This window comes from Botrytis deweyae, assembly GCF_014898535.1.
Source record: "Botrytis deweyae strain B1 chromosome Unknown BDEW_001, whole genome shotgun sequence".
NCBI lineage: Eukaryota > Fungi > Ascomycota > Leotiomycetes > Helotiales > Sclerotiniaceae > Botrytis > Botrytis deweyae.
The window spans coordinates 2,404,159-2,431,782 of record NW_024066208.1 but is presented as its reverse complement, the minus strand read 5'-3'; the positions used below and the strand labels follow the sequence as shown (position 1 = coordinate 2,431,782).

The 27,624-nt window shown below is 41.9% G+C and overlaps 9 protein-coding genes across 9 annotated transcripts; 3 read left to right on the top strand and 6 right to left on the bottom strand.

The window, feature by feature from the left end:
• Positions 1-926: 926 nt before the first annotated feature.
• EAE98_000727 (uncharacterized protein) lies at positions 927-3,609 on the bottom strand (the record flags this gene model as incomplete). Its single annotated transcript, XM_038948345.1, has 4 exons — positions 927-1,719; positions 1,825-1,921; positions 1,999-2,095; positions 2,899-3,609. 4 exons carry the CDS (start codon positions 3,607-3,609, stop codon positions 927-929), a joined length of 1,698 nt encoding a protein of 565 aa, XP_038816022.1.
• A 2,368-nt stretch (positions 3,610-5,977) lies between these two features.
• On the bottom strand, positions 5,978-7,759 carry EAE98_000726 (uncharacterized protein; the record flags this gene model as incomplete). The annotated part of the gene is made up of 4 exons (XM_038948344.1): positions 5,978-6,558; positions 6,609-6,946; positions 7,002-7,480; positions 7,547-7,759. 4 exons carry the CDS (start codon positions 7,757-7,759, stop codon positions 5,978-5,980), a joined length of 1,611 nt encoding a protein of 536 aa, XP_038816021.1.
• A 2,418-nt stretch (positions 7,760-10,177) lies between these two features.
• Positions 10,178-12,498, top strand: EAE98_000725 (uncharacterized protein; the record flags this gene model as incomplete). Its single annotated transcript, XM_038948343.1, has 3 exons — positions 10,178-10,658; positions 10,710-10,815; positions 10,998-12,498. 3 exons carry the CDS (start codon positions 10,178-10,180, stop codon positions 12,496-12,498), a joined length of 2,088 nt encoding a protein of 695 aa, XP_038816020.1.
• A 191-nt stretch (positions 12,499-12,689) lies between these two features.
• EAE98_000724 (uncharacterized protein) lies at positions 12,690-13,696 on the bottom strand (the record flags this gene model as incomplete). The annotated part of the gene is made up of 3 exons (XM_038948342.1): positions 12,690-13,134; positions 13,223-13,348; positions 13,401-13,696. The coding sequence occupies 3 exons, from the start codon at positions 13,694-13,696 to the stop codon at positions 12,690-12,692; spliced, it is 867 nt and encodes a 288-aa protein (XP_038816019.1).
• Positions 13,697-14,611: 915 nt separating this feature from the next.
• Positions 14,612-16,201, bottom strand: EAE98_000723 (uncharacterized protein; the record flags this gene model as incomplete). The annotated part of the gene is made up of 1 exon (XM_038948341.1): positions 14,612-16,201. One exon carries the CDS (start codon positions 16,199-16,201, stop codon positions 14,612-14,614), a length of 1,590 nt encoding a protein of 529 aa, XP_038816018.1.
• A 249-nt stretch (positions 16,202-16,450) lies between these two features.
• Positions 16,451-19,051, top strand: EAE98_000722 (uncharacterized protein; the record flags this gene model as incomplete). The annotated part of the gene is made up of 2 exons (XM_038948340.1): positions 16,451-16,836; positions 16,892-19,051. Exons 1-2 carry the CDS (start codon positions 16,507-16,509, stop codon positions 19,049-19,051), a joined length of 2,490 nt encoding a protein of 829 aa, XP_038816017.1. The 5' UTR covers positions 16,451-16,506.
• A 931-nt stretch (positions 19,052-19,982) lies between these two features.
• On the top strand, positions 19,983-22,849 carry EAE98_000721 (uncharacterized protein; the record flags this gene model as incomplete). The annotated part of the gene is made up of 4 exons (XM_038948339.1): positions 19,983-20,235; positions 20,453-21,564; positions 21,612-21,875; positions 21,923-22,849. The coding sequence occupies 4 exons, from the start codon at positions 19,983-19,985 to the stop codon at positions 22,847-22,849; spliced, it is 2,556 nt and encodes an 851-aa protein (XP_038816016.1).
• A 190-nt stretch (positions 22,850-23,039) lies between these two features.
• EAE98_000720 (uncharacterized protein) lies at positions 23,040-24,281 on the bottom strand (the record flags this gene model as incomplete). The annotated part of the gene is made up of 1 exon (XM_038948338.1): positions 23,040-24,281. One exon carries the CDS (start codon positions 24,279-24,281, stop codon positions 23,040-23,042), a length of 1,242 nt encoding a protein of 413 aa, XP_038816015.1.
• Positions 24,282-26,592: 2,311 nt separating this feature from the next.
• Positions 26,593-27,496, bottom strand: EAE98_000719 (uncharacterized protein; the record flags this gene model as incomplete). The annotated part of the gene is made up of 2 exons (XM_038948337.1): positions 26,593-27,221; positions 27,352-27,496. 2 exons carry the CDS (start codon positions 27,494-27,496, stop codon positions 26,593-26,595), a joined length of 774 nt encoding a protein of 257 aa, XP_038816014.1.
• Between the last annotated feature and the right edge of the window lie 128 nt (positions 27,497-27,624).

Sequence of the window (27,624 nt, the reverse complement as noted above, 5' to 3'; positions counted from 1 at the left end):
CCTAACCCTAACCCTAACCCTAACCCTAACCCTAACCCTAACCCTAACCCTAACCCTAACCCTAACCCTAACCCTAACCCTAACCCTAACCCTAACCCTAACCCTAACCCTAACCCTAACCCTAACCCTAACCCTAACCCTAACCCTAACCCTAATCTGAATTAAGATATATAATAAGATTGATTTAATACATCTATTAAGAAAATATATAAAGATTTATAATAAATCCATTAAATCACTTACTAATATCTTATCAAATAAGGAATATATTGATAACTAATATATATATAATATAATCTTATATTATAAAATCATATTATTATATAATTATATAATAATATCTTTTATCAAACTGATTTATAATAAAATAAAATGAAATGAAACTAGATAGAAGTATACAGGAAATATCGCTAAATTGATTAATTATACTTTCTTTTTATTATCTAAAGTGATTTTATAAGATACAATTTAAATCGATCTTATTTATAAGTATAAAATATACTGGAATTTCATTATAAATTATATAAACCTAGAATATTCTTTAAAGGAATTCTAGGAAAAAGTAAGCAATTTATTTCAACTTAGCCTAGCTCTTCTAAATTGACTTCAATTCAACTCTTATTCTATATATTCGATTTATCCCTCAAGCTAAGACTGACTAGATCTTCCACTATCCTTATAATAATATTATTCCTTCTTATTATAAGAGCTAACCTCCAAGACTAGTTGTTTTATACGGAGAGGAAAGTGACGTTGAATAACAACAATTTGGAGAGTGATTAGGATACAAGAGAATGCTTCGATCGACAATGAAGTAATTGAGTATTGAAAAGTTATTTGATTTGTAGGAATCTGTATTGAGTAGCAAATTAGTATTCGAAGTAGAATAGTTGGGAAATTGAAGACTTTAAGTACTAATTAGTTGGTCACCTAGAGAGGTCTTTAGGAAACCAACCACTAGTAACATGTACCTCAACAGTACCACTTTCAGTATTTAGATACTTAATGTACGTGAGATCAAGTTTGCCATCAGCGCTAAAGTCAACTAATTGCCAACATCCATCTTGTTCTTCTGCATAATTAGAACCAACTCCCAACAATTTAGTCTGCCACCCTGAAGCTCTGGATGCGATATGAACTTCGATTGTTCCTGTTCCAGTGTTGGCGTCCTTGATATGAATCAGATCTCCATTGATACTGTAGGGCCCAAGTTGCCAGAATCCGTTGTTTCCATCTTCAATAGGAAAGATGGTTCCTGTACTGATGAGTCTTTCTTGATAATTAGAAAAACCAGATGCTACGAAAACCTCAGTCGTTCCAGTTCCTGTATTTCTAGGCTTGATAAACACCAAGTCCGGCTTTCCATCACCGTTGTAATCATACACACTCCATTTTCCATTTTGCTTCTTTTCATTTTCGAACGAGGTAACAACTTCAAGACTTCGAGACGTGTACATCGATGCGCCACTAGCAATGTGAACCTCTACCTTTCCTGATGGGGTATCTTGAGTTTTGATGTATATAAGATCAGGCAGAGCAGAGTTGGAAGATTTGAAAAGACGCCATGTTCCATTATCTTCTTCAACAAAAGTGGTAGCGACTTCGAGAATTAGTGTTTGAAAATCCGAATACGAAGAAGCAATATGGATTTCGACATATCCAGATCCTGTATTCTTGTTCTTGATGTAGACTAAGTCCGGTTTGCCATCCCCGGTGGCGCTATGTTTTTATCAGCGAAGCCAAGGATGGAGCCGCAGTTATCTGCATATGCGAAGGATTTATTTATTTGTACAACAAGTTGGAATTGTAAGGGGAATATCTTACTCAATTAATTGCCAATAACCATTATCCTCTTGTGCAAACGTGGAATCAATCTTCAAGAGTCGTGTCTGGTATGGAGCGCGATTTGAATTAACAGAATCTAGAATTGATGAGTTATTTTATACTTGTATATATCTACCATTTCGATGGCTTTCGTTAAAATAATAAACGACTTACTTTTCAATGCCTTGTCGATTTTCTTTCGAAGCCGTCTGAGCGCATTCTCTCTCCCCTCGCCATAGATAAGAGTCATGTAGATTTCGAAGATACCCAGCTCGCGGGTGATACGAAAAGTGGCACACACAATATAATTAGAATATAAACTCCATTCAACTCACTCTTTTCAAAAATTAATAATAAAACAAATTAACTATAAGATAACTCTACATTTCTATATATTATAAAATATTAATGAATAATAATATATTAGCTAATTGTATTATATAAAAAAATCTCGATCAAAAGATATTATAGATTAAAAGTAACTTATCTTTTAAAAGTTATAAGATTATATATCTATTTTAAAAATTAAGATAAATTTTTAGATAATAATATTAAAGCTTGAAAATATATTTGAATATCGAAATATTATTTTAAAAATGTTAGTATCTTAATATCATTTGAAATAATTTATTAATATAATTATGAAGTTGTTGAGTTTATTAATAATATTAGATTTTGGTGGGGATTTCTTACCAAAATTCTTTCAAATTATCAATTTTCTAATATACACCAATCACTCAATTCAAAGTTATAATAAATAAATCTTATATATATTATAAATTACTTTTTAATCTTTCAAATATAGTTTTTTTAAATATTTTAAACAAAGAATTGAGTTAATTATAATTAGTTGAAGTTTATAAATATTTTAAATTCTAAGTACAAATTATGTTTAAATTCAAAATAAGCCTAATATTCAATAGATTATAACTTTTGTTATAATAATCTCAAGATAATAAAAATTATATCATTAAAAAGCTTATATTCGAAATATTTTGTGATATTTATTTTAAAATTTTATATTGATACGTAATGGAGCTAGCTAGGGGCTAAACATATAGTCTAAAATCCCACCAAAATTTTGATGGGGAAATATATTGTGTGTGCCACTTTTCGTGTCACCCGCGAGCCCAGCAATGAATAAGCATTGTCCTCTATACGAGTAGTCATACGCTTCTCGGCCCATGAAAAGCGTTCATCGACAGTGAAATCAGATAGCGAAACTCGTTCAAGTGCTTTGACAGAAATGCCTGTGATCTCATGAATGTATTGCTTCAAGGATGTTTTGTCGCCCAATTTCTCCCACTCTATGGAGAAGAATTCAACTGATATCGGAGCGATAAGCTCTTGAAGGGTCCAGCCTCGAGTGAACCATTTACTTCTCCGAAAGGCGGATTCCCAAGACGGCTGGTGAGAGTTGTGGTCATTATCACTGGTGGTGGAACTCGAAACATCTGATAAATAAACGTAGCATTTCTCGGCATCACTATACCAGCGAAACATAGAGTTGATAGCTTCCGTAAGTTCACTGTTATTTGATTTATCGATACAGCATGTATCGACCCAGAAATACTGTATACCATCTCGTTCAGCCTGTTCTCCGCAGAATCGGATCTTCTTATAACCGGCCTTGGATTTGCCAATACCGTCTATCATATCTTTGAAGGTGACCTCCTCCTCATCAGTCCCCCATGTGTGCGACAGTATAGCATAGCGGGGAATGTCGACGACGAAATTCTTGGTAAGGCGGACCTCGCCATAATCACTATTTTCCAGAAGACGCATTAGGCGGGCCGGTTCCGTGAGAAAAGAAAGTTTTCAATGGATAATTACGCCGCAGAGTTGGCGTTGATGCGGATTTTTGGATTGAGTTGACATTGTTGAGAGAGGATTCAGCTAAATGGTAGCCTGGCGGCTAAAGTGGTATTGCTGCGCCGTTATCACGCATTAGACATTGCTGGTCAATGGCAAAGAACTATTGGTCATTATTATAAAAGTCGCAGAATATTCATAAGGATTTGAATAACTAGTCCTTCTTTTGTCGATAAAGACGATTCTCGATCAATACCGAAATTAAGTATTATGAATTGTCCTAGCAGCTCGCAATGGCGTGGACACTTGTCGGAAGAATACCTAGTTAGTATAGAAATTCGCAATCTAAAGTAAAAGTTCACGATGATGTATGATACGTCACTACTATCTACGTTGACAACTAAATTAATTTGATCTAAATTATCTTAAAAAGACTTACGATACAAACATTTATAAATACTAGATCGAAGAATAAACTTTCGCGTATCGAGTTGAAAGACATGCTTGTAATCACCAACTTCAAAAGTAACTGAAGTGTTGTAATCAGTCATAGTAGCCCTTAAGAGATCGTTTTCAGAGCGGTGTTCTCTGAAAACTGAATATTATCAGGTCCGAATACTACGCCGAGCGCCCTCCCCACCACCAGTCATTAATTTAATTAACTATGCTAACTCTAAGAATTTATCCCCTATTGCGGAGATCAAGCCTCAGTTATAATTTAAAAGATCTATAATTACAAAAAATAATATAATTTATTTTATATATACATATATTAAAAGTACAATTCACATAATAATAGAGTATAGGGAGCTAGTTCTGATTAGTCATAGTTAAGAGCTCTATTTTATATAGAGCTCTTTCTCAAAATTAATTATATTATACTAAATATAATAATCCTTCGAATACTCTTATATTCTATTTTATACATCTTACTATATTTCCTATTGAGAGTTATACTTATAAAAATATAAAAAATTCTATTCTTTAAAAAAAAAGATTTTTTATCATTAAGAACTTTCTTTTTAATAGTAGAATTTCTTTTTTAATCAATTTTTCTTAATTATAATCTAAATTCTAGTACTTATAATATTTTCAAAAATACTACTCTTATATATCGCTTGAGAAAATCCGAGTAATAGATACTAAATGTATCGATTCTACTTATTATATCTTTTCAAGAATAGTTTATCTTGAACATTAGTTGTTTCAAGCAAATAGTAATATCATCGATGTTCAACGAGAGAACCATCCTACTATATATAATACTGAAAGTGTTTTGAAACCGATCAAGATATTCCAAAACATGAATGGATCTGCTCGTTTCTTGCAAGACTGTAAAAGAATCTGTTATCATCACTGTTATGAAATACTTGATTGAGCTTTGTGATGATACTAAAAGTTCGCATACCCTTATGATTGAATTCTTGAGCGCTCTCTGAAATGTCTGGGGTGGTGTCAGCTTCTAGGATAGCAATGGTTTCGTTATATATGAAGTCCACAAATTATTGAAGGTCAACTCCTTGAAGTTTGCACGCATCAGGGATGCAAGAATTGTCTTGGAATACCATATAACCCTTTCACTATCGTAGATTCTTTGACTTGTGAGCGGACGAGGAGATGGACACAATGCTCCGTTATAAGTTGGACGGAAAGTCGCCCGTGCAGCTTACCTTTGTATGTGCAGAATTGGGGCCCATCCTAAACAGATGTTTTCAAAACGGTGGGAATGTCAATAGCAGGGCCAACCAGAAGTTTTGGAGATTTGATGATGAGGAGACAAGTTCGCGCAATGTTCACGAGAACTGGAGAACATTCACGTATGAAAGCTGAATATTAGTAGAAAATGATACTAGGATCGAATTACTCATTCATGTATTTTGGCTTACTTGTGATTATACTAACCCTATTTTGAACCTCGATAACTTTGAAGCATTAACCTCAAAATATTAAATACTTCACAAGTAGCATCGTATTTGTTCATGTGCATGTTTAAAAGGGTTCCCAAAAAGTTTTCAGTAATTAGATTCAAAAAATGTAACAGATGATTTTAAATCTACCTAGGTATGTGGTGTTACGGCGGCGCAACGGCGGCGCAAGGGGAATTTTTTTCCCTATTGAGTAATGAAATTCGGTCACAAAAATGTTCCTAATTTTACTCGCGTTTTTGCAATCGCGTTTTAATTTCAGTCGATATCCACGCAATACGAACATGATGTTAGTTTCGATATGATCTTTACTATGCAACTAATCTTGAAAATAATTATTGGACAATATCCAGTTAGAAACCCCCTCTACCGCCCATTCCCAAAAGAGTGCTACTTAGCCTTCTTCAAACTTCCATCTACTCATCATCGTTGATGTCGATGACTGTCCTCGACCATTTGCGAGCCTGTACTTTACGCGTGAACAAGATGTCGATCTCACGGTAGGATCTATTCTTCATCTCTGGAACAAAGAGCCAAGACAAAATACTGCAGAACAAGGCAGTGCCAGCCCAGACGTAGCCACTCTTGCCGCCCAGGTTCCACTTATCAGTGTTGAGCATATAACTAGCGAGGAAGATACAAGGAATATTGACCAAGTAATAAGCACCTCGCCCAATACCGGTCGTCAGTGGTCTAAGACGAACGGAAGAGGTCTCGCCAATAATGACCCATGAAGCAGGGGCAGGTCCCAAGCAGAAAAGGACTGAGACGAGCAAGGCAAGTGATGCTTGTGCATTGCTAGCGGCAGTGCTCTTACCAACTGAAGCCGCAATACCAAGCGCGACTAAAAATCCAGTGGCGATGAATTGACCATAGACATAAATGGTCCGTCGGCCGAGGTATGTAGTGAGGACCCAAGAGATAATGACCATGATCAATTGGAGGCCGGAAGTGATGAGACCAAGAGCGAATGCGGTGTTGTCTGCCATGCCGGCCTCTGAATTGATGTCAGTTTGTTTTGGCATTACAAGGAATAGGTAGACTCACGTTTGAAAAAGTACACCGCCTGGTTAGCGATCAGATTACCCGTCAGATTCTGAGACGCGTATACACCACAAACAATCAAAGTGCGGTAAAGATCGGTACCTCTCCAGAGTTCAACAAGATTGGGCTGCTTCACGCTCTTCTCGAGCTCGATTGTACGTCGCATCATTGCGACTGCGTCAGCGGGATTATCATTTGCAGAAGCGCGCCCAAGTCGTGCAATGGCCTTCTCTGCCTCGGCGAGACGACCTTTGCGGACAAGCCACCAGGGTGATTCGGGCGCAATAAAGAGTAGAATAGCGAGAGGAGTGGGAAACATCCACTGGAGTGCAATGGGAACCCTGATATGATTGTTAGTACAGACCTCCTCGATAGTATCTATGGGAGCAGACAAACCTGTACGCCGAAGAGTCATGCTTGGATTGGTAGTGGTAAGTGATACCGCCGACAATGAGTGCGCCAATGGCCCAGAACATCTGCAGCATCTGCGTCGCTGGAGCTCTCAATCTCAATGGCACAATTTCGGAGCAATAAGCGGGTGCATTGGCGATGAAAATACCCCATGGGATGCCTTCTAAGATCTGAGATGCGAAAAACATGCCTTGGCTGTTTCCGAAATAGAAGATGAAAATGAAGGCGTTCAGAGCCATGAGACCGCCAATCGTTGCCCATCGATATCCAATCTTACTAGTAATGGGACCTGCGACGAAGACACCGATGAAGGCACCTAGTGGTCCACTACACTGGAATGCCGATTGCCATGAAGCTTCGATAATTTTCTTCCCGGTCACAGCGCTCACCACACCGAAATCTCTAACGAACGCCTCTGTAGCGATGAACTGTCCCATCAGGAAAACACAGTAGGACTCCATAATCTGTCACCAAGTTAGAGAAATGATTTTCCAATCGTGGCAAGAGCCTGTCGTGGGCCGATAGCTTACAATGGTGCATGACATGACGAATGCCCACCAACTGGCAGCGGGGTAGGCTTTCACAGCCTGGAGCACCGTCATGTCATGTTCAATTTGCTCGGCATTGATGGCGCGCGCTCTGTCATCGATCTTCTCATCATGGTAAACAGGTATGTCGGCGGAGGTGGGATGTGCTTCGACTTCCGATATGGTCGGCTTTTCTTCCGTGATAGCGTTACTCATACTGTCGGTTTGTGGAACAAACGTGAAGAAGAAAGAAAGGAAGGCGCAAGTGGGTGTCTTATGGGTTTTTAAATATTTATCCCTGCGACAACGCGCATAAAGCAGACGGAAAATTGGGTCGCTCTATTATTCACCCGAAGGTGGAGAACTTGGGGAGTTTGGGGAGTTTGGGGAGTTTGGGGTGTTGGGGTGTTGGGGAAATTTCAGTGCGGGGTTGTTAGCGCCGTCCAGTGGCTTCCACTTTTCTAAGCGGAGGAATTGAATCCTTGCGGTTATGTTTGTATGGCTCGGATGGTTGGAATTATTTCTGATTGGATCCTCATTTATCATGGAACCCATCGAAACAAGCTTTCGAAAGTCGGTGGAACGGGAATTCACTGACATGTTCGAATTCGCAAAAGTCGATGGAAGGATCCCAGCGAATCAGAGAGTGAGTTCGGGCAGAGCGGATTGTATCATTGGTAAGATTACAGACACAACAGGTGTAGCTAATGCAGCAGGGGGGCATGGAGGCCGATGCAGCAAATGCTGTTGGTATCCGAAATACTGAATCTCAAGTTCAAACTGCATGGTGATTGTTGTCATAATGATTGCTGTCCTGTCAGCCTGTATAATGGAGCACCAGTGGAGCAGGTTCTTGAGATGATGCCCAGGAAGTCGTTCCTGTCAACAACAAATCCTCAAAGACAAACATCTTGATCTTATTAGTTAGATTGATTGTACGAAATCCTTCCAGATTCAAAGCGTTGGTGGCCCGAGCCATAACGAAATTGGCACAGGGAAAGGTGCTCTTGCTAAGACCTGTTGTATGCAGGGTCATTACAATCAACTTGGCCGAAACCAATTCCCTGGTTCACAGCTGCATGTATTTGCTGAGCTTTGGGGGATGCTAATTGGAAGGGCTAAAAGATTCTTCGGGGGAACTGAGATGACAGTTCAGGGATGCCAGATTGACACGGCGATTTGATCACATGCTTGCTATTAAATACCTAGGTACTCGAGGGTGATTACCATCCAATGACAATGAAGGAATCAGATGGTGGCGCACGACCCTAGTATTCCCAATATTAGGACAGTGATAGTGATCTGGGAAGATGGCTACAGTACGAGATCGTCTGATTATGAAAGAGGTGAATTCTTTGCTCCGCACAAAAGCTAAATTGCGCTTTTACAAAGATACCTGTACCCGACCTTGCCGACATGTAATGGTAGCCTCTAGTTCCATTTGGAGGTCTGGACCAGCTCGTGTTGAAAAAGTTAAAAAAATCAAATCGGTGATTTTGCCGCATCAGAATCATTAAGCTCATTCCAAGGCGTCTTGTCGAGGTGATTGCCATCGCTTCATACTCCGAGATTGCTGACAAGCGATGATAATTTCGGACAATGTTATGAATGAGATGCACAATGTCCGCTTCATCTTAGGTGTATCGAATTCGTAAATGGGGAGCCAATCGGTGGACGGGGAATCGTTGCCTGATATGCGCGAAGGATATTCTCATTGGTTGGGTTGGAGTTCTTTTTGGCGGCGGCGGCTCGTAGTGCTGAATTTGTGAAACCGGGGTAGATAACGACAACGGAGATCTAGGGTACGTTGACTGACACCTTGGTGCAGAGGCGCAGAATGCTTTCGCATAATGGACTCCTTTCAAAGATGGAGGATGGGATGGCTGGGGAGTCCCAATTCGGTCGAGACATCCCTGCGCTGTCACATGAACGAGTCACCTGACGCTCAAAAGTAAATGGAATTGGTATTGATACCGATTAATAACCCTGGAATTTGAACAGCTCATCAATGCGACTCATGGCACCCTCCGTACATTGTGGTATATATACCTAGTAGGAGCAATGGTATCGATGGGAAAGGTAGCTGGCCGATAACTCAATTGTAAGGCACTTGAACCCGAATCTTTTGCGATGAAATACTAGGTAACCTTAGTATTCGAGGTACTGTGGTGCTGGCCTCGAATCTCAAAGGCAATAATTCGGGAGGTTATATTGATATGGATGACTCGGGGCAGGAGACAAAGTCAAACACCAAGGTCAAACACTGAAGTTTATTTTCCATCATCAAAGGCACAAAATGCCCTGATAACCAAGCAATCAATTTTCATCATTGCGGTCTACCGGTCTTACCTGGGCTTGATGCTGAACTTGTCATCCAGTTCCTGAGAATGGTTCAGAGCCAGGCGGTGAAAATCCATTCATTTAGTGGGCTTGACGCGAGTCACGCGACACCCAAGCACTACTATCATATCTTTTATGGGGCATCGACGTGGGCGAGGCCAGCTACCTAATTAGTTCGTATAGCAGTAAATTAGCAGACATTATATAGGAGAAGCAGAAACGGAAGAAAATTTCAGCCTCATGTGTCAAAGTCTGGCATCTCCATTTTTCACCAAGACTTCTTAAGCTTTGAAGATGATCGAATTAAGTCGGCGCAAAGCAGTCGATGATGGGTCAATTGACTACCAAGCACTCGATGATGTTACTTTCCACCGGGAATCGCTCTCGACACCTGTGCACAGTGATAAAAGTACCTTTGTACCATCATCATCATCATTATCCGAAAAATCTTTGACGGATGGTGATGATGTCTCCTACGCCCAAAGGAAATCTACACAAATTTCAAGGCCTCGATTCGCTCCCTGGGGAATTCATTGGAAGAAACCCTCGTTCATTGGCTTAATGTTTTTTGTTGGCTTCGTTCTTTCATTGGTTCATCACCTTTACTACATGTCGCTCAGCGGCGTAAGAACTGGCGACGAGAAAAAACAAGCTTGGCCCACCCGTATTGGCACCGGCTTTGCCTTTTTAATTACATCTTGTTTTAAGGCAACAACGACGGCCGCTTTAGGGCAATATATTTGGACAGTTGTCAAACGCCAACCATTGAGCATAAGTACTGTTTGTAGTAAGGCTTTCAAGATCCTTAGACTAATCTCCAGAATAGGAAACTTGGATCGTCTTTTTGCTTTGTCAACGGATCCCATAGCCCTATTCAGTATCGAGCTATTAAAAGGAGCAAAACTTGCCATCTTGTTAGGTGTCATTACATGGTATGTTTTAAAATATCAGAGGTCTAATAGTCTGAATTTTGTTACAATAATAGTGGAAATAGAAATGACTCCGATTGTTCAGTTGGTATCAGATGTCAAAATTTCACATCTAGTTTGCCAGTTCAGACTATTGGAAACCCTACATGTGAAGTGTAATAAGAGCCGTCACTGATTCATTGCAGGCTTCTGGGACTCGCAAGTATTGCACCAGCAGCAACTTTGACAATTGTTGCAAAGAACATTTCCGAGGAAGTGCGTTTGCCAGTTCTTGATTTTTCTAAAGCCATTTGGAACAATTCTGTGGATGGCCAGTATAATGCAGTCTCGATCACCAATACCATTGCGATAAATACAGCCTCAAATATCAATGTGTTAGGATTGTCTAGACAAGTGTCCGGATCTGAATGGTCATATACTTTGCAGTTTTATGGCCCGTCGATAAAATGCAACGAACCGAACAATATCCAGCAGGCCATATTCAACAACATCACCAAGTATTATGAGCAAAGCAATGTCTTCACATATGACGATCAAAATGATAATCGTACAAATACAACGTTCGGTGTGGGCTCTGGTAAAATTGTTTACAGTTCGTGGAGCACTTGGTATGCAGGAGGCACACCAAATGCCGGGTTTCTTCCACCACCACTAGTATTACATGGGTCCTATTATCCTCAACTATGGATCCAGACTTCAACGTCGGAATTGATTTGTACTGCGGTGAACGCGACATTCAATATCGCAGTATCGTACATTGATGGAGTCCAGTATGTCACTCAGCAAAACATCGAAGTTATTGGACGTTATGATCTTTCTTATATGGACGTCGGTGATATAGAAAGTGGACCTACAGTTACTGATTCGAAAGGTGTTACAACCGCAACAGCAACTGGTGGATCGGCAAAGGTATTGTGGAATCAATATATTCCGCATGTGTATGCTCTTGGAGCTATACTTGGCGGGAACATAACTTTACGAGATGTCACTCTTGGCAGTAGTCAGAATGAACAATACAGCGGTTATGGAACAACTAATATTCTTGGGACAGGCTTGATGGCCTGTGAGGAAATCGCCAGTACCCCATTCAAGAACGAAAGCTCATATCTTATCGGCAATCCCTCTTCTACGTTTACCAATACCTTCACTTCAACAACACGACCTTGGCTATGTCGAAATCAAACTTTGGCGCGTGGTATTGAAGATTTAGCAAACAATATCACCATCAGTTATCTTAGCTCGCCGGATTTGACGAGTGATGGCGATCTACAAAAAATTCTCACCTCCAACACAAACAATTATTATATATACCATCCGTTTTGGCTTCTCATATCGTATGGCTTGGCCTTCTTATTTTCCATAATGGCTGTAGCAGTCGGTATTCACGCTATAAAATCCAACGGGGTAGTACATTCGAATTCCTTTTCAGCTATTGTTGCAACTACTCGTAACCCGGAACTGGACGAAATCTTGGGGAGGTCTTGTTTAGGTGCCGAACCATTGACAAAGGATCCCGGACAGTATAGGCTCAAATTTGGACCGGTATTAGATCAGGTCATAACAGGCAATCCTAAGTCTGCTGAAGAAGAATCTGAAAGTCAATGGCAGATGGAAAGACATTCTCATGTTGCATTTGGGATTGAACACAATGTTGGACAACTAAGGAAAGGAGATCTGTGTATTTGAAATCGAGACTTGTTATTTTGTCCAGTACTCAATTATATCAGTAAATAAATGCATGTGGAGGCCACTTATATTTGTTTGCATTCAGTGGATATCATTGGGAAGCCCTGCTATGCAATTCGAGTTATCGACACAGCAACCCCTTGATTTCACATCAGCTGGTCAAATCCCAAATCATTGTTTGGTCGAATCCATCAATCAAAATTGGTACCGATAGCGATAGATCTGGTCGCATCTAAATCCTCTTGCAATTGTCCAATCTTATCTTCTAATGCAGTCACACAGTCAGGTCCTAGCGGCATACGCAGATAATCATGTCCTCCTATGACAGCATTGGCAACTGCTCGCGCAGCTTTATCAGGATCTCCTTTCACAAAGTCCGGAATAGACATAATGTTTACAGTTCCGTTCACCATCTGCTCAACCGCAGTACCTTTGTATGCTTCACTGAAACCATTGCTGACTTGATACTGAGCTGGTGTCCTGATCCTGCTTGCGAACGGTGTTCGGAATGCCCCTGGCTCTACGATGAGAACTTTGATGCCGAAAGTCTTGAGTTCATGAGAGAGGGATTCGTAAACTGCCTCAATTGCGAATTTACTGGCGGAATATGATGATCGTGCCGGACGCGCTATAAACCTTCACATGCGCAATATTTCATCAGTGGAATTCCGAAAGCAGTATAATGGACAGTGGAGAAGGACCCAACGAGCTGGTTTTGACATACCCGGCACCACTACTTATAAGCACAAGATTTCCTGATCCTTTTGACCGCATTGCTGGAAGACAGGCCCGTACGGCTCGGAGAGGCCCATAAAAGTTGACCTCCATCTGCTCTCGTACTTCATCTTCGCTATGTGTACACGTCAGTGAAGATACTTATTGCGCATGATTCAAAACCCGACCTTGTATCCTCCACTCCACCAATAGATGCATAACCTGCGTTATTAATTAAAACGTCGATGTCATACTCTGTTGCGCACTTCGAAAATCTCTCAAAAGCATCTTTTTGGGCGGGATCCAAGGCTATCCAAATTCCTCCCATTTCCACGAATTCAGGAAAAGACATTTCGGCTTTGTTTATGTCGCGAGTGGTCCCAACTACTCTGGCGCCAGACTTGATAGCTTCAAGAGCAAGAGATTTACCGATGCCGGAGGAGGCGCCTGTTATTAGCCAGGTGGATGACATTGTTGCTGTCATAGTTTGTATTGGCATTTGATCGGAGACTATTATTTGGTAATAATGAGCAGATTGAAATACGATGTCAAACTCGGGGCTTTTATCAAGCAAAAGGGTTGTCGGGGTTAGCATGCTTCCAACGGAGTTACTACTAACTCCACCATTACGGTAAGCCCTTGAGTACCTACCTAGATAGCTGAATGTTTACAATATTATACACTATAATTTCGTGTCGCTACGTTTACTTTATATCAAGTTGAAGAAATTTGGTGCCAAAGGATGCTTAGCTGACAGGATGAAGCTATCGAAGTTCCGCGAATGCTCACAAACGTGTTAAAAGTAAGAATGAAGAGGTTGAGTTGAATCAATGGGGTGGTATGCGCACAGCCAGAAAGTATATGGAGGGCTCTATCAAAAACGAGGAGGTTACGAACTTATTGTGGAGGGATATCAACAGGATCGCAGTCGAGTAAGTGAGTGGTGCATACTAATTGCAACCAATGATTCTGGATTCATGCTAGAAATTGATTCCAGATAAGCTTCTAGAAGGATGAAGGAGCAATTGCAGTTGTAGAGTTGAATTTTCTTTGAAACTCATTGTGGCCACTAGACCGAACTCTACTTCGAACAACACACTTGACTTGTGCTTCGTTCTAACAAAGGGGTTCGTTTCAAGATTTAAGAAACGGCAAATACTAATAATCATTGTAGTTTTGCTCAAATCAAAAGTCTGCATGTGAGGAATTGTCCTCATGGAAGAGGTAAAACGCAAAGTAGAGAAAGATTTGATTTAAATCCTCATTGGCCCCTTTTAACCAAATGAATACATGCACAATTAGAAGCCTTCTCGGTTAAACTATTCAATTGTGGGCGAGAAGAAATATGCCTTGAGAGTATCTAGTATGTTCTTGAAACGCCTATTATGTGCTACCTGGCCTATGCCTCCGGCTTTTCTCCCGTCTTCTCTTTGGCTGGCCCAGTCGCCCCATTTGCAGATCCTACACCATCGCCAGCCTGCGGAGCAGCAGCGGCCTCGGGCTTAACATGGTTGGCTCTCGCGGCCTTTTTCATTTGTCTCTTGCTCATAGGCAGCTCAACTTGTTTCGTGGTATTAGTTTCCGTCTCACCATTAAAGTTCACTTGCCACTTCTCTCTTGCCTTTCTTTCATCCTCTTCACTCCACTCCCTCGGCAACACTGCAAACACCAGATACGAAGTGTGAGTCCTGACTTCTGGTTCTGTCTTGTGTATCAATTTTCCTTCCTTATAAATCTTGCCCTCGACCAAACTCTTTATCAGTGTTTCCCTAGTATTTGGATTTTGTCTTGGCATTTTGTCTGGAGCATCGCCTTTCTTGTGGAATGTTTGATGTCCGATTTCGACTTCTAATAACCGACTCACGGCTTCCTCGACATTGGCTGGTGTAGTTTGCAGACCCCTCTGTACTCCGTTATCGATACCTATTCGTTCTCGCCGGATTTCAAATCGCTTTGCTGATAATTCTACCATCTCAATGTCGACCCAGCCAAGTTGTCGCATAACAGATATAGTCCGTTGAACTTGTTCGATACAGGGGGAGAAAGTGCATAGATGAACTGGTGCTTCTGGATTGAGAGCAGAAACGAATGGTTCGGCGATGGGCTTCGTTGGAGAAAGCTCGCCGTTAGGGTTCTTGATAAGAGGCGGAGGAGATCTAGTAAGATGCGGGAGTGCTAACCATGGAGCAGGTAAGTCTAAAAATATAGATTCGGCCTTTGGACTTTTTCCATCAACTAAGAATCCCCCTTCACAAACATCTCGATGCGTGATCTCCACAAGTTCATCCAATCCATGCTCTTGCAATTCCTCAACTAATTTCGCATGTCTCGGTTCATGAAATTCGAAACTCCAGACTTTGCCCAACTTGCGCTTCTTTATTGTATGTTCATCAGGATATCCATTAAACACAGCTCTTGTAGATGCGTGTGTGAAGGATCCACTACCAGCTCCGGCTTCAATGATACTCGTTCCAGGTCTTGCGCGTATACGATGTAAAATATAACTGTAATCAGGCGTGTAAACAACTTGCGTTCGATGTGGTAAGGAATTGGTCCAATTTTCAGGTGTAGGGGGTAGGAAATGTATGAATCCGCTTCCAGCAGCTACAGCCTCCGTCATCTCTTTGGTGCTCGTAGTTGTTGGCGATCCATCTTCTGCATTTTCTGTGGTAATTTCTTCGGCTTTCAGGGTCTCAACAGCTTCCACATCGTCTCGCTTTCGTTTTTTGTCACCTCTTCGCCCTCTAGATCCAGTATCAACTTTGGATGCAAGTACTTGAGTTCCCCATGGTATTCCAATCAACGTCGTGTGCGGAAAAGATCCGAATCGAGTGTTCGTTACCTTTCCCTCTGCGTATCCTTCATCCTTTTCGTCGGTGCTCTTGAGAATTGTTGGAGTTTGGAGATCTCTTTTTAAGTGTAAAATTGCCAATTGATCTGAAGACGAAATTGCTCCAGGATAGAGAAATGGTGATCTTTTATTACTCATCGTGAGTACCTGATAGGTTGTTGTTGCTTGTGATAAGGACTTCAAGAAGTTCTGGACTTTTGTATCTTGTTCTATTTGCATCGTTCCCTCTGTGCGAAAGAAATAATTTTATAACCGCAAGGCTAGATTTGAACCTTACAACGAGGCTGAAAAAGATGGCCCCACGATAAATTTATTTTCAGCCCACCGAGTCATACTTGAGCAACATTGGATTAAATAAATCAACGAATCAGCCCGCCCTTTACTCACCTATAATTATCAAACAAAGAAGTGACTCAATATCTTCATGACATTCTACCAACTGAATGTTTCTTCCCTTACGCTCTCTAAGATTTTCTACGTTCTCTAATCCTTATATTCATTTGCTCACAGTTCGAAAGTTTACTACGAATAATTTTACAAAAATGGATCAATTGAAAGTTCACAACTCTTTAAAGCCTGGTGGTCCAGTCCCATTTGTACCTATTGAGAAAGGAAAGGTTTCTTGGTATGTCTGCGGACCAACAGTATATGATCACTCGCACTTGGGACATGCTAGGAACTATGTTTCTACTGATATTATACGAAGAATCATGAAAGATTATTTTGGTTTTGATCTGAATTTTGTTATGAACATTACAGATGTCGATGACAAGGTGGGGGGTATAGAATCTAGAATGGCGGGGTAATTGACTGATGATCTTTTGACAGATTATCTTGAAAGCCCGAAGACAAAAGCTACTGGAGCTTGAAAAGTCGAAAACATATACCGAACCGGAGCTCGCAAAATTAGCCGCAGAAGCCTTCCAATCCTACGCAACATCAAACCTCCCGGAACTGCTGAAAGATGGCACTCAACTTACACCTAACAATTATGCAGAAAGAAGAGATATTGCATATGGAAAAGTATTGGCGGGCGGAACATTGACAGGCGAAGGAAAACCAGGAGATGCGGAAGCGAAGATAAAGATGCATATAAGCAATCTTTCTTCTGCGGCGCAAGCCATCCAACAAGAGAAGATTTTCGGTGGAGCAGATGAGATTCTTCTTCCATATCTCGATTCTTTGTATAAGGATTCGATCGACGCGAAAGACCATACCATTTTCACCAATGTCACTCAATACTGGGAAGATCAATTCATGGAAGACATGGACGCACTAAATGTCATGCGACCAGATGTTATCACACGAGTTACCACCTATGTACCAAAGATCGCAACCTTCGTAAAGAAAATTATTGACAAGGGCTTTGCTTATGAATCAGACGGATCGGTTTACTTCGATATTGCAGCATTCGAGAAAGCTGGTAATCCTTATGCGCGACTACGACCAGAAAGTAGAAACGACAAAGCCTTGCAAGAAGAAGGTGAAGGGTCACTATCGAAGAATTTGGGTGGTAAGCGAGGGGCAGGAGATTTTGCACTCTGGAAGAAATCCAAAGCAGGAGAACCAAGCTGGCCAAGTCCCTGGGGTGAAGGCAGACCTGGATGGCATATTGAGTGCTCCGTCATGGCTTCCGATGTTTTAGGGTCAAAGATGGATATACACTCCGGTGGTATTGATCTCGCGTTTCCTCATCACGACAATGAATTGGCACAAAGTGAGGCATATTTCTGCGAGCATGAGCATGGCCCACATGAGTGGGTAAACTACTTCTTGCACATGGGGCATCTTTCTATTGCAGGGTCAAAGATGTCGAAGTCATTGAAGAATTTCCAGACCATTCGAGATGCACTAGCTACTGATTATACTCCAAGGTCAATGAGAATAGTATTTCTGATGGGAAGATGGAATGATGGTGTTGAGATTTCGCCAGATATGAGACTGATGGCCGACGCATGGGAAGCGACCGTTAACAACTTCTTCGTCAATGTCAAATCCCACATCATTGAGGGTGGAAATTCGACATCCGTCGAGGACTTTAAATCTCTTTCGATCCATCCAGAATTGCAAGCAGCCTTGGACAAGGCACAGACAGATCTTCAGACCGCTCTCACAGAATCCTTTGATACACCAAGAGCCATGCTTATTTTGCAAGAGCTAATCAAGGAATCGAATGTCCACATTGGCTCTCACAAATCTGATCTTGACATCCAGGGACTAGAGAAAGTTGCTCGATGGATTACAAAGATACTTGGCATCTTCGGTCTCGATGCAAATGCAAAAGCACCATACGATGGACTTGGTTGGGCTAGCGCTTCTGTTGATAGTAATCATACCCCTGAACAGATTGTGGCACCTTATGCCAACGTCTTCAGACAAGTCAAAGACGAAATTGAGGGTTTGTCGTTACACACTGAGACACTTGACAAATTGCTCGCCACGGATGTTGACAGCGAATTTTCATTGCTTGTATCCTCGGGAACAAAAGATCAGGAAGCTCTCGCTCTCCCATACATTCGGGCCGTTGCGAGGACTAGAGATGAGCTGAGGCGAGTAGCACCAACCTCTGAACATAAAAAACATATCCTGGCATTATCTGATCGAATTCGGGACAACGATCTCACGAATCTCGGTGTTTATTTGGATGATAGACCAGACGAACAAGGTTCGCTTATCAAGTTCATTCCAAAAGAAGAACTTTTAGCACAAAAAGAGGAGAAGGCCGCTAAGGAAAGAGAGAAGGCAGCACAAAAAGAAGCCGCCAAACTTGCGAGAGAGAAGTTGGAACAAGAAAGGATCGAAAAAGCAAAACTCAGTCCAGTGGATATGTTCAAGGATGATAGATTTAGTGCATGGGATGTTGATGGTATGCCGACGAAGACGAAAGACGGGGAAGATGTACCCAAAAGTGCATTGAAAAAATTGAAGAAGGATTGGGACAGACAGAAGAAAGCTCATGAGGACTGGAAAGCTAAGGCGCAGTCATGAGGGCTCATCGAGTTCATTTGATGAAGGGGAAGCGAAAAGCGAAAGCGTGATTTAGCTTGAGATGATTAGTATGAAAATTCTGCTTTTACGACGTATCCTGAAGGAATATAGAACTATTGTCTATTTTGTTTCTACCTTATACTCTTGATCACATGTTTAGAAAAGATTAGACACTTTGAATGCTATCTTGTTGATTTAATGACACTCCGTTGAATCACTACCATGGAGATTGTTCCGCTGCGATCGATTAGAATGCCTCGATGAAGATAGGGATCTCAATCTGCCTACGACCTACCTACTACCTACCTGCTACCTAGAGTAACTCCCTTCCATCGGAGCGAAGCAAAACAGTCTTCAATGTAGTGGCCCATGGGAGTGTCATTAAAGTTGGGAATGAGTAGAGTAGTCGAGGAGAGGAAAGCAAGTGGTCTGTTAGCTACAAGGTATCGTAGACCAATTTGAGACAAGGTAGCAGTGACATTTAACCGGATATTCTCCGTCCACTTCCGGTAACCCACATCAACCATAAGTACAATGATTTCTATGGAGTCTTCCACCTGATGTTCCTTCACTCTCCCTTCTATTCTTTTCTTCACTTGATCCAAATCCCCACATGCAGAGCCGTCAACCTCACTTCGTACCCCAAACATCTTGCATGATTTGACCCGCCTCCCCCGCCATCCTCCATGATCTTAATTTCCGTCCTCACCGTCCACCTTTCTCTATGAAATAAGCTGATCAATGACATGACATCTCACACGATTGATTGATCAATTGCATACGATACGATACGGTGCGATTCGATTCGATACAATTCAAACAACAATACCTACCATACGATACCGAGAAGCCGGGGAGACCGAAGGACCGAGGGAAAACGAGACCACTCGCCTTCCTATGAGATACAATAATCCACTGTATAACGTTGAGCATGGATACTAGTAACCATCCAGTTGCTTCGTATGATGATTTAGCTGCCTCCAATTCAAATTTCGCTGCCGTTGGTAGTGGTACTACTGAAACTCCACAAAGTACTACCGGTACTTCTTCAACCAGTTCTGCGAAGGGAAGTCCAAATAGACCCTCACCGGCTAAATCAACAGTCACCGGGAATCGATTTCAATGTCCTCAATGTCCAAAGAATTTTAGTAGGATTGAAAATTTAACTAGACATCAAGCCAATCGTAAGTAATCGTTTTCATGTCCATCTTCGTGTTCATCTATTTATGATCTGTCGCTTCGCTCCTCCTTGTTCTTGTTCTGATACCTGTTTGATTCTCACTTGCACACATCCTCCAACTGTTAACAACTCTACCTGCCGAATTTTCATGATTCAAAAGCATACCTAGAAAGCTGGGTATTGAGATATGTCACGTGCTAATCACATTTCTTTAAACTCAGATGATGAAGTTGGCAAATTTGCTTGTCCAGTTTGTAGGAAAAGGTTTACGCGAAGTGACTTATTAAGTCGCCATCGTCGGATACATAACCAAAATCATGGTTCAGATAAACGCGCTGGTAATGCACGATCCCACGTGATGCCTCAATCTGCTTCAGCTTCCCCATCTGAACCCCAACCAATCTCCAATCTTGTCCATCGTGATGAGGTCTCTATCCCAATCAATAATGACTTTGTAACTGCATTACCTCCGAGCATGCAGTGGCGTGGTGGCAATCTCGATAGCTTGCCACCAATTCAAGAAGCATTATATTCTGATTCTCGCACACCTCCAACTCAATCCCAAGGCCTTTCAAGTCTAGTTGAAGCTGCACTGGCACCACCTCCTGGTGACAATAGACTTCAAGTCTCGGGAAGCTTGAATCCCAGCTCATGGGATGGTTTTATGCTTTACAATGATAGCCCAAGTATCTACATGGGATCATATGATGCAGATATTTCTTGGACATTGGACTGCTTTAGCCAGGATTCTTGGAGTAATATGGATCTGGACTTCGGTCTTTGCAGCTCAGATTTTGTCAAGTCTGATTCTCGAGGTCAATCAATTGACCTGGACGCCGAAGGGGATGAGGAAGATTGGCCGGATAAAGTCAGTAGATTAGAAAGTCCACCACGATGGGGCCCAAGGCCTGTTCCCCGGTTAGGTCCAGAATCATGGCATGCAACTTCTTACGAAGCGAGAAGGAGCAGCTTCACGGCAGGTCCAAGCCAGCAGGTGAACGATGTATTGAGATCCACGCTACTAAGCATGTTACAAATTGAATTTCCTGCCGAATCAGGTGATGCGGTGTATGTCGAAATCAATGTCTCGACATTTCCACCCTCAGAAGTACTGGATTTTTTCCTCCGACTTTATTTTCGACATGTGCATCCGCGATTTCCTATCGCCCACGTTCCAACCTTTGACATTTTCGCCAGCTCTCCTCTTCTAGTGTTGTCGATGATGTTTCTTGGTTCATGTTATTCAAGGGCAGATCGTGGCAGATTCTTACGGCTATTTCATAATCGAGCAAGGGCAGCGAGCATGAGATTACATGAGATTGAAGAGAAACACGTTAGTTTGTCTTCCAACAGTGATTCTCATAGCTAACATTTGTGTAGCTTCGGATTCTTGACAACATCTTTACATTATTTAACCTTTTACTCGCGGGAGCTTGGGGTGGAAGTAAGAAAATGTACGAATTCGCTGAAGGTGTGAAGGGTATTCTGATAACAGCTGGTCGACGAGCTCGCTTGCTGGATTGTAGACCAATCTCTAGAGTGCAGCTTGATCCAAGCTCGCTACCCAGAAGCTCACCACAAGAGATTGAATGGTTTTCGTGGATAGAGACCGAGAAAAGAAAGCGGCTTGGGCTGTCTATTTACGTATGCTTTCTCTATCACTCGCATTTTCGTTGCTAACACTTGAACAGATTTTTGACTGCCAATACGCTACCCTGTTCAATGTGCAACCGTCTATTAGTAGAGCGGAAACCACGAATTGCGTCTTCCCGTGCCCGGAACAGCATTGGGAAGCGCCATCACCACAAGCCTGGAAGATGCTCCTTGGTCCAGCCGACATCCCACCTGCAACATATTATCTCCATGCTTTGAATGGTATCCTTCTTCATAAATGGACTAAGCCTCCTCCACCTGTCATCCCAACTACAGTATTTGGGAAAACTCTCGTTCTTTATGCAATACACACTCTGATATTTGACTGGCGTACATCAGTTTCTATGTTAAATCCTACAGGATTGATGGGCACCATGGGGAATCACGCACTGGATATTGGTGCTGGGCTTTTGAGTAGAAGAAAATGGTTAATTGATGCACTAGATTCGTGGAATGAATGCTACGGGGCAACTCCCGGAGAGATATCTGTAGCTGGAAGGCTTCTCTGCGCGCTGGGATTCGTTAGTTTGGACGTTAGTCTGAGTGATGTGCACTTAATGGCAGGTCGGTCTTCAAGTCGCCAAGATTGCGATTTTGCGGCAATTAACCTGAAATATTGGGCAAACTCAGACATTGTCGGTGGAACAATGAGAAATGTGTATGAAATGCTCAATTTATCCGAAGAATGCATAAGATTGAGGGATAGGAGTGGAGGGGATGGCATACTAGGAACAATGGGACTAGCCGGCGAGAGAACAGAAGAAGCAAGCTATGAGATTGCGGTATGTCTTTTCACGGGGGGGTTGGTCTGCTGGGTTTATAAAGAGTTGAGGACGCGGCTGGAGGGTGCGGAGAGGGAGGAAGTCAAGGAAGCGATTAGAAGGGCGGGGAGAGGTTTGAGGGGGCTTGGGTGCTGGAGGATGGGGGAGATGTTCGGGAAAATTCTGGCGGGATTTGAGGGTTGAGAAACGGTCTTGAATGAGGTTCCTGTACTTTATACTGATCAGTTCTTCAATAACTGGTCACATATATTCCGACTAACTATCGAGCTTGCTTTCTCGCCACTCATGTAAATTATGACTGTTATTATAAATTCTAGCAATGGCGCAATTCTCTATGCCTGGTGTTCCTCGCCTGCCCATCGAAAATTTTGTTTTAACTTTTTATCCAATCGTATTTCGGCAACTCATGATCAGTGCTCCGATCTTCAGGGAGAAGTTTATGTACCTTCGTCTTACCAATAAACCAGATTATTGAATCTCTAATCCGCAGGCCCCATCTAGTTTGAGGCATGGCAAGTTGTGGGAAGCCAGGTGGAAGGTCCTCCATCTTTTTATAAATTGGCCGGAATGCCTTTTCATATCTCTGTAACGCCTCTGGAATTTCAGCACTGCTCTTTATTTTTGACAATTCTCCGGCCAGGATATAGGCACTGTCAATAGCCAAAGTAGTCCCAACGCCGAAGGTTGCCATTGCAGCATCTCCAATCACTACAGCACGCCCATTCGTCCATTTTGGTACCTTGACCTGTGCGGCTTTGGCCATATAAAAGTCATCAGACTTGTCCAATCCCTCCAATATTTGCTTTGCTTCCCAACCACAATTTTCGAAGTATGAATGTAGCATACGCTTCGTTGCTTCAACCCCTCCCTCCATGGCTTTCTCCACTACTGGGTCGCAAATTCCGTGTTTTGGCATCGTGATACACAGGTAAACGCCTTTGGTAGAGGGATTTCGATGTGGTCGCGTCATCATACACAGACCCTTTGGTGCATTGAAGATCTCCCAATATTTCGAATCATTTGGTTGACTTGGGATGCTAAAAAAAGCGATGTATTGACCGATGAAGTTGTAGCTGTCTTTCAGGGCTTCCTTTTCCAGAATCATAGATCGGATCTTTGATGTGGACCCATCTGCACCTACAACTAAGTCAAATGTCTCTTGTGATCCCCCATTGAAAATTACATCGACACCCGTCTCCGTCTGATTAAGAGACTGGACAAAATCACCATACTTATAGTTGATATTATCGAATTTCTTGCTAGCTTCCAAAAGGAGATCAGATAGATCAGCCCGCAAAATTTCGTAACGTGATGTGAAGGTGTCACCAACTGGAAATGTCGCGAATGGCTTCCCTGAAGAATTCAAAAGCATCGTACCCGCTTCGGTTGTCGTTCGCGCGCGAATAGCTTCCTCAAGTTTCATTTTCTTCGCAATTTCAATAGCTGCACCATGAATATCGATCGCTTGTCCAGTGGTTCTTGGAACCGGTGATCGCTCAATAACTTTGACCGAAGCGGTGAGTCCGGTTCTAGCAAGCCAATATGCGAGACACGGCCCGGCGATACCAGCACCTGAAATCAGGACTTTCAATTTGGGTGTAGTCATGGGCACCATCTTTCTGGTTATGTTTTGCATTGTTGTTTTGATTTCATACTTCATATGCTTTTATATGAGTTTCGAGATGCCCATCAAAACAACTTCTTATTTAGGCAGCACTTTAGAACTGAACCTAGTATGGTCAAAGACCAGCGGTATGATAGATTTGCATGGCCTTGGCATGTATGGATTTTGATGTGATTTGGTGAATTGCTCACTTGAATTCGCTTCTCGATGCGAATTCTCATAGTCATAGATCCTTCGTGAGAACACCACACCATGTCTTCTGTCCCCGTCCGGTAAGTGGGATGTACCTATGCTTCGGTAACCGGGTCTTCGGGCTTTTCTAACATCCGAGACCAGCATCTGATTTGACCATGTCAATTCGCTGAACGATCCCTCCCGCATACGCAAATAGAGGTGACGGTGGTAATAAATTCAGGTGGTCACAGAAGCTATCCACAGTGGAATCTAGAATTTGTAATTGTTCTCAAGAAAAATAACAAAGTCTGCTCATGTTTCCTCCAGTATGAGTTACAATAAAAATAACTCCTTTATCAGCTATTTGATTTCTTCCGAGTCTCTTAAGTCGAGAGAGCATGTTTTCATTTCGAACTGGAAATCTCAACTCATCTGACAGAATCAAGTAAATTCAGAAATTAAAAGCTTTCATCGTCGGGCATCAAGCCAGACTGCGACTGTAGACCCCGCCAGCTCTCGCCATCTTGAGTATAAAATCTAACGAAAGGCGCGAAAAAGCAGAGCACATTTGACAATGCAAGGCGTGAGTTCCATTGGACGTATGATACAGAATAAAGTATGGGTTTAAAGGGGATTGAAACGTTGAAACAAATGTACCTGGGTAGAATGAGAAAAGATGTATCGTCGATGAGCAATCGAACAAAACAACATATGAAGAGACATAAGATTCGCCAGCAGCAAATTAATAATCCGTCTTTTCTAGGTTTCTGAAGATATAATAGCCCAGGCATTATCGGGATTAGCATCACCACATCTTTGAGAGCCACAATGTAGTTCTCAAAGGACCAGGCATCACTTGAATACAGGCTGTAAGAAAGGTCAAGACTCTGGTAGGAAGAGATGAGGCAATTAAACATATTAAGAAGGATTTAAGTTACATGAACGCGCATCTTCATGAAAAATAGTGAAAGAGAACAGTGGTGATTTGGTACAAAAATGAGTGAATCGTAATCAAAGGAAAGCTGGGTTTATATTTCAGGAACTAGAATGACAACGAGGATCAGTCCTTCCTAAGCTTCACAGTCATCTCTTGCGCATATCTATCTCATGCTTTTTTTTATGGTAGATTTAAGGGCTACGATGTTCCTCACAATCTTTTGCCTTTCAAAATCTGACATGCTTGGACGGCAGTTACCCCTCGGGCATCGTGTCATTTCGATATACTCTTCAGGCGAGCATATTTCTATTGGCATATGAGAGTAGATAAACAAATGACTTCCATAAGCACACCTTGAAAACAACTCCCAAACATTGGTGGTCCCGAAGTGTATAATTAAAAAGTCGACCCTAGACATATAAGGAAATACTTGTATTTTCGAGAATGATAAAGATTAGGGACAAATATAGTACATTAAACATGCAATAAGATTTCTACTTAGGTAGGTACAGAAAGCGAGTTTCAAGAATATATAAAAAAGTAAACAGCGATGGGTTACTTTTGGGTAAACGATATTAGGGTTAGAGGTTGGGAGGGGAAATTGAATGTAGAAAAAATGACAACGAGGAAAACAAATGGGAGATGAGATAAAACCTGAATAAATAGCTGCGGTTTCCAGATAATTGATGATAATGATAATATGCGGAACACTATGAGCAAATGGCAAACACGAAGATCGACATCTATCTGAGATTCTTGCTGATGGCTCTTTGATGATGGAAGCATACTCAACCATTTTATATCCACGCTGCTATCTCTGAGCATTCTAAAATTGCCATGTGAAACGGATCGTATCTAGAATATCTTATTTCCTAACTTCAAGAAGGAAATAATTTCCCCTTCGGTACCCTTACCCAGACCAAGCCCATTGAATTATCCATAGCAATATAAGCTCACTATCTCATACCTAGACAATGAAAGATGAGTATGGATAGCAGACATGTAGTAAAACACCTATACAGAACTGTCTGCAGTGTGTTGTAGGCCAAAGCAATATGCCGCCGGCAATTTCGACCCCCGGGATCTTGAAATTGAAAACCTGAGTATCATTGACGAATCAACCCACTCAAATCCCACTCATAACGTCCTAATTTCTCGTTATGCTCCCTCACCTCACCTCACCTCTCCATCTCAAACCTCAGTCATCCCCTCCGGGGCCCCCATTTTCAACCTCCTACCCCAAAATCTCATCAGTGGCAGCACCTCCTCTCTCCCCCTCATCATACCATCACCTTCCCTCTCCCATTTAACATACTCTACTTCCGCGAATGTACCCTTTACCTTTTCCAACGCTGTCCTTGTTATTTCCGACTTTCTGTTTCCGCCCGCTACCAAAATTGGTGTTCTGACTTTCCCTTTGTTATCCTTTTGAGTCGTCGCTGAATTTGAAGGCGGAGAAAAAGAGGTAGGAAGTCGTCCACCGATTGAAATCGCTCCTCCCAATTCCACATCTTTGAGGAGTGAAGAAGTAGTTTGTGCAAGAGTCGAAAGAGCCAACATGCCTCCTTGTCCAAACCCAAAGAGGAATATATTTCTCGGCGAATAATTACATGATTCCATAAGCATCTCAATCATAGAAGTCAGAATTGTGATAGAGGGTGTGAGATCAGCATCGAGGTCTAGAGAGCCAGTCGTAGAGTCGAATTCAAGATCGCGTGCCCAATGGAAAGAAGGTACGTCGGAACCAGTTATGAGGGCGGGAATTGGGGTTGGAGCTTGAGGAATCAAGGACGCAGTTTGAGGCAGAGATAAGTTTTTGGCTGAGCGGAAGTGTTAGTTGACGGAGTAGTTAGTGAAATGATAGAAACTGTAAAACATGAGAGGGTGTTGGCAATATGAGAGGTATTGGGGGGAGGGGAGGAAATGCAAATATGGTAAATAAGATCTCACCAAGCTGTGTGAATCCATTCTTCGTATCCCCCAAGCCATGAAGCAGAATCAAAATGTTGGTATTCTTTCCATCTTTGGATGGTAGAATATCACATAATAGATTCCTTGGTAGATCATCTACAGTTGGCAGACGTGGTGTTGTCATATTTAGGTACTCTTGTTTTCTTCCACCTCGAATTTCGTCAGCCTTGCTTGTTTTTCTGACAAGGCTGATTCAATGTTAAGTTCCCGCCCAGGTGCAAGTGGGTACATAAAATATTCATAAAAACTTTG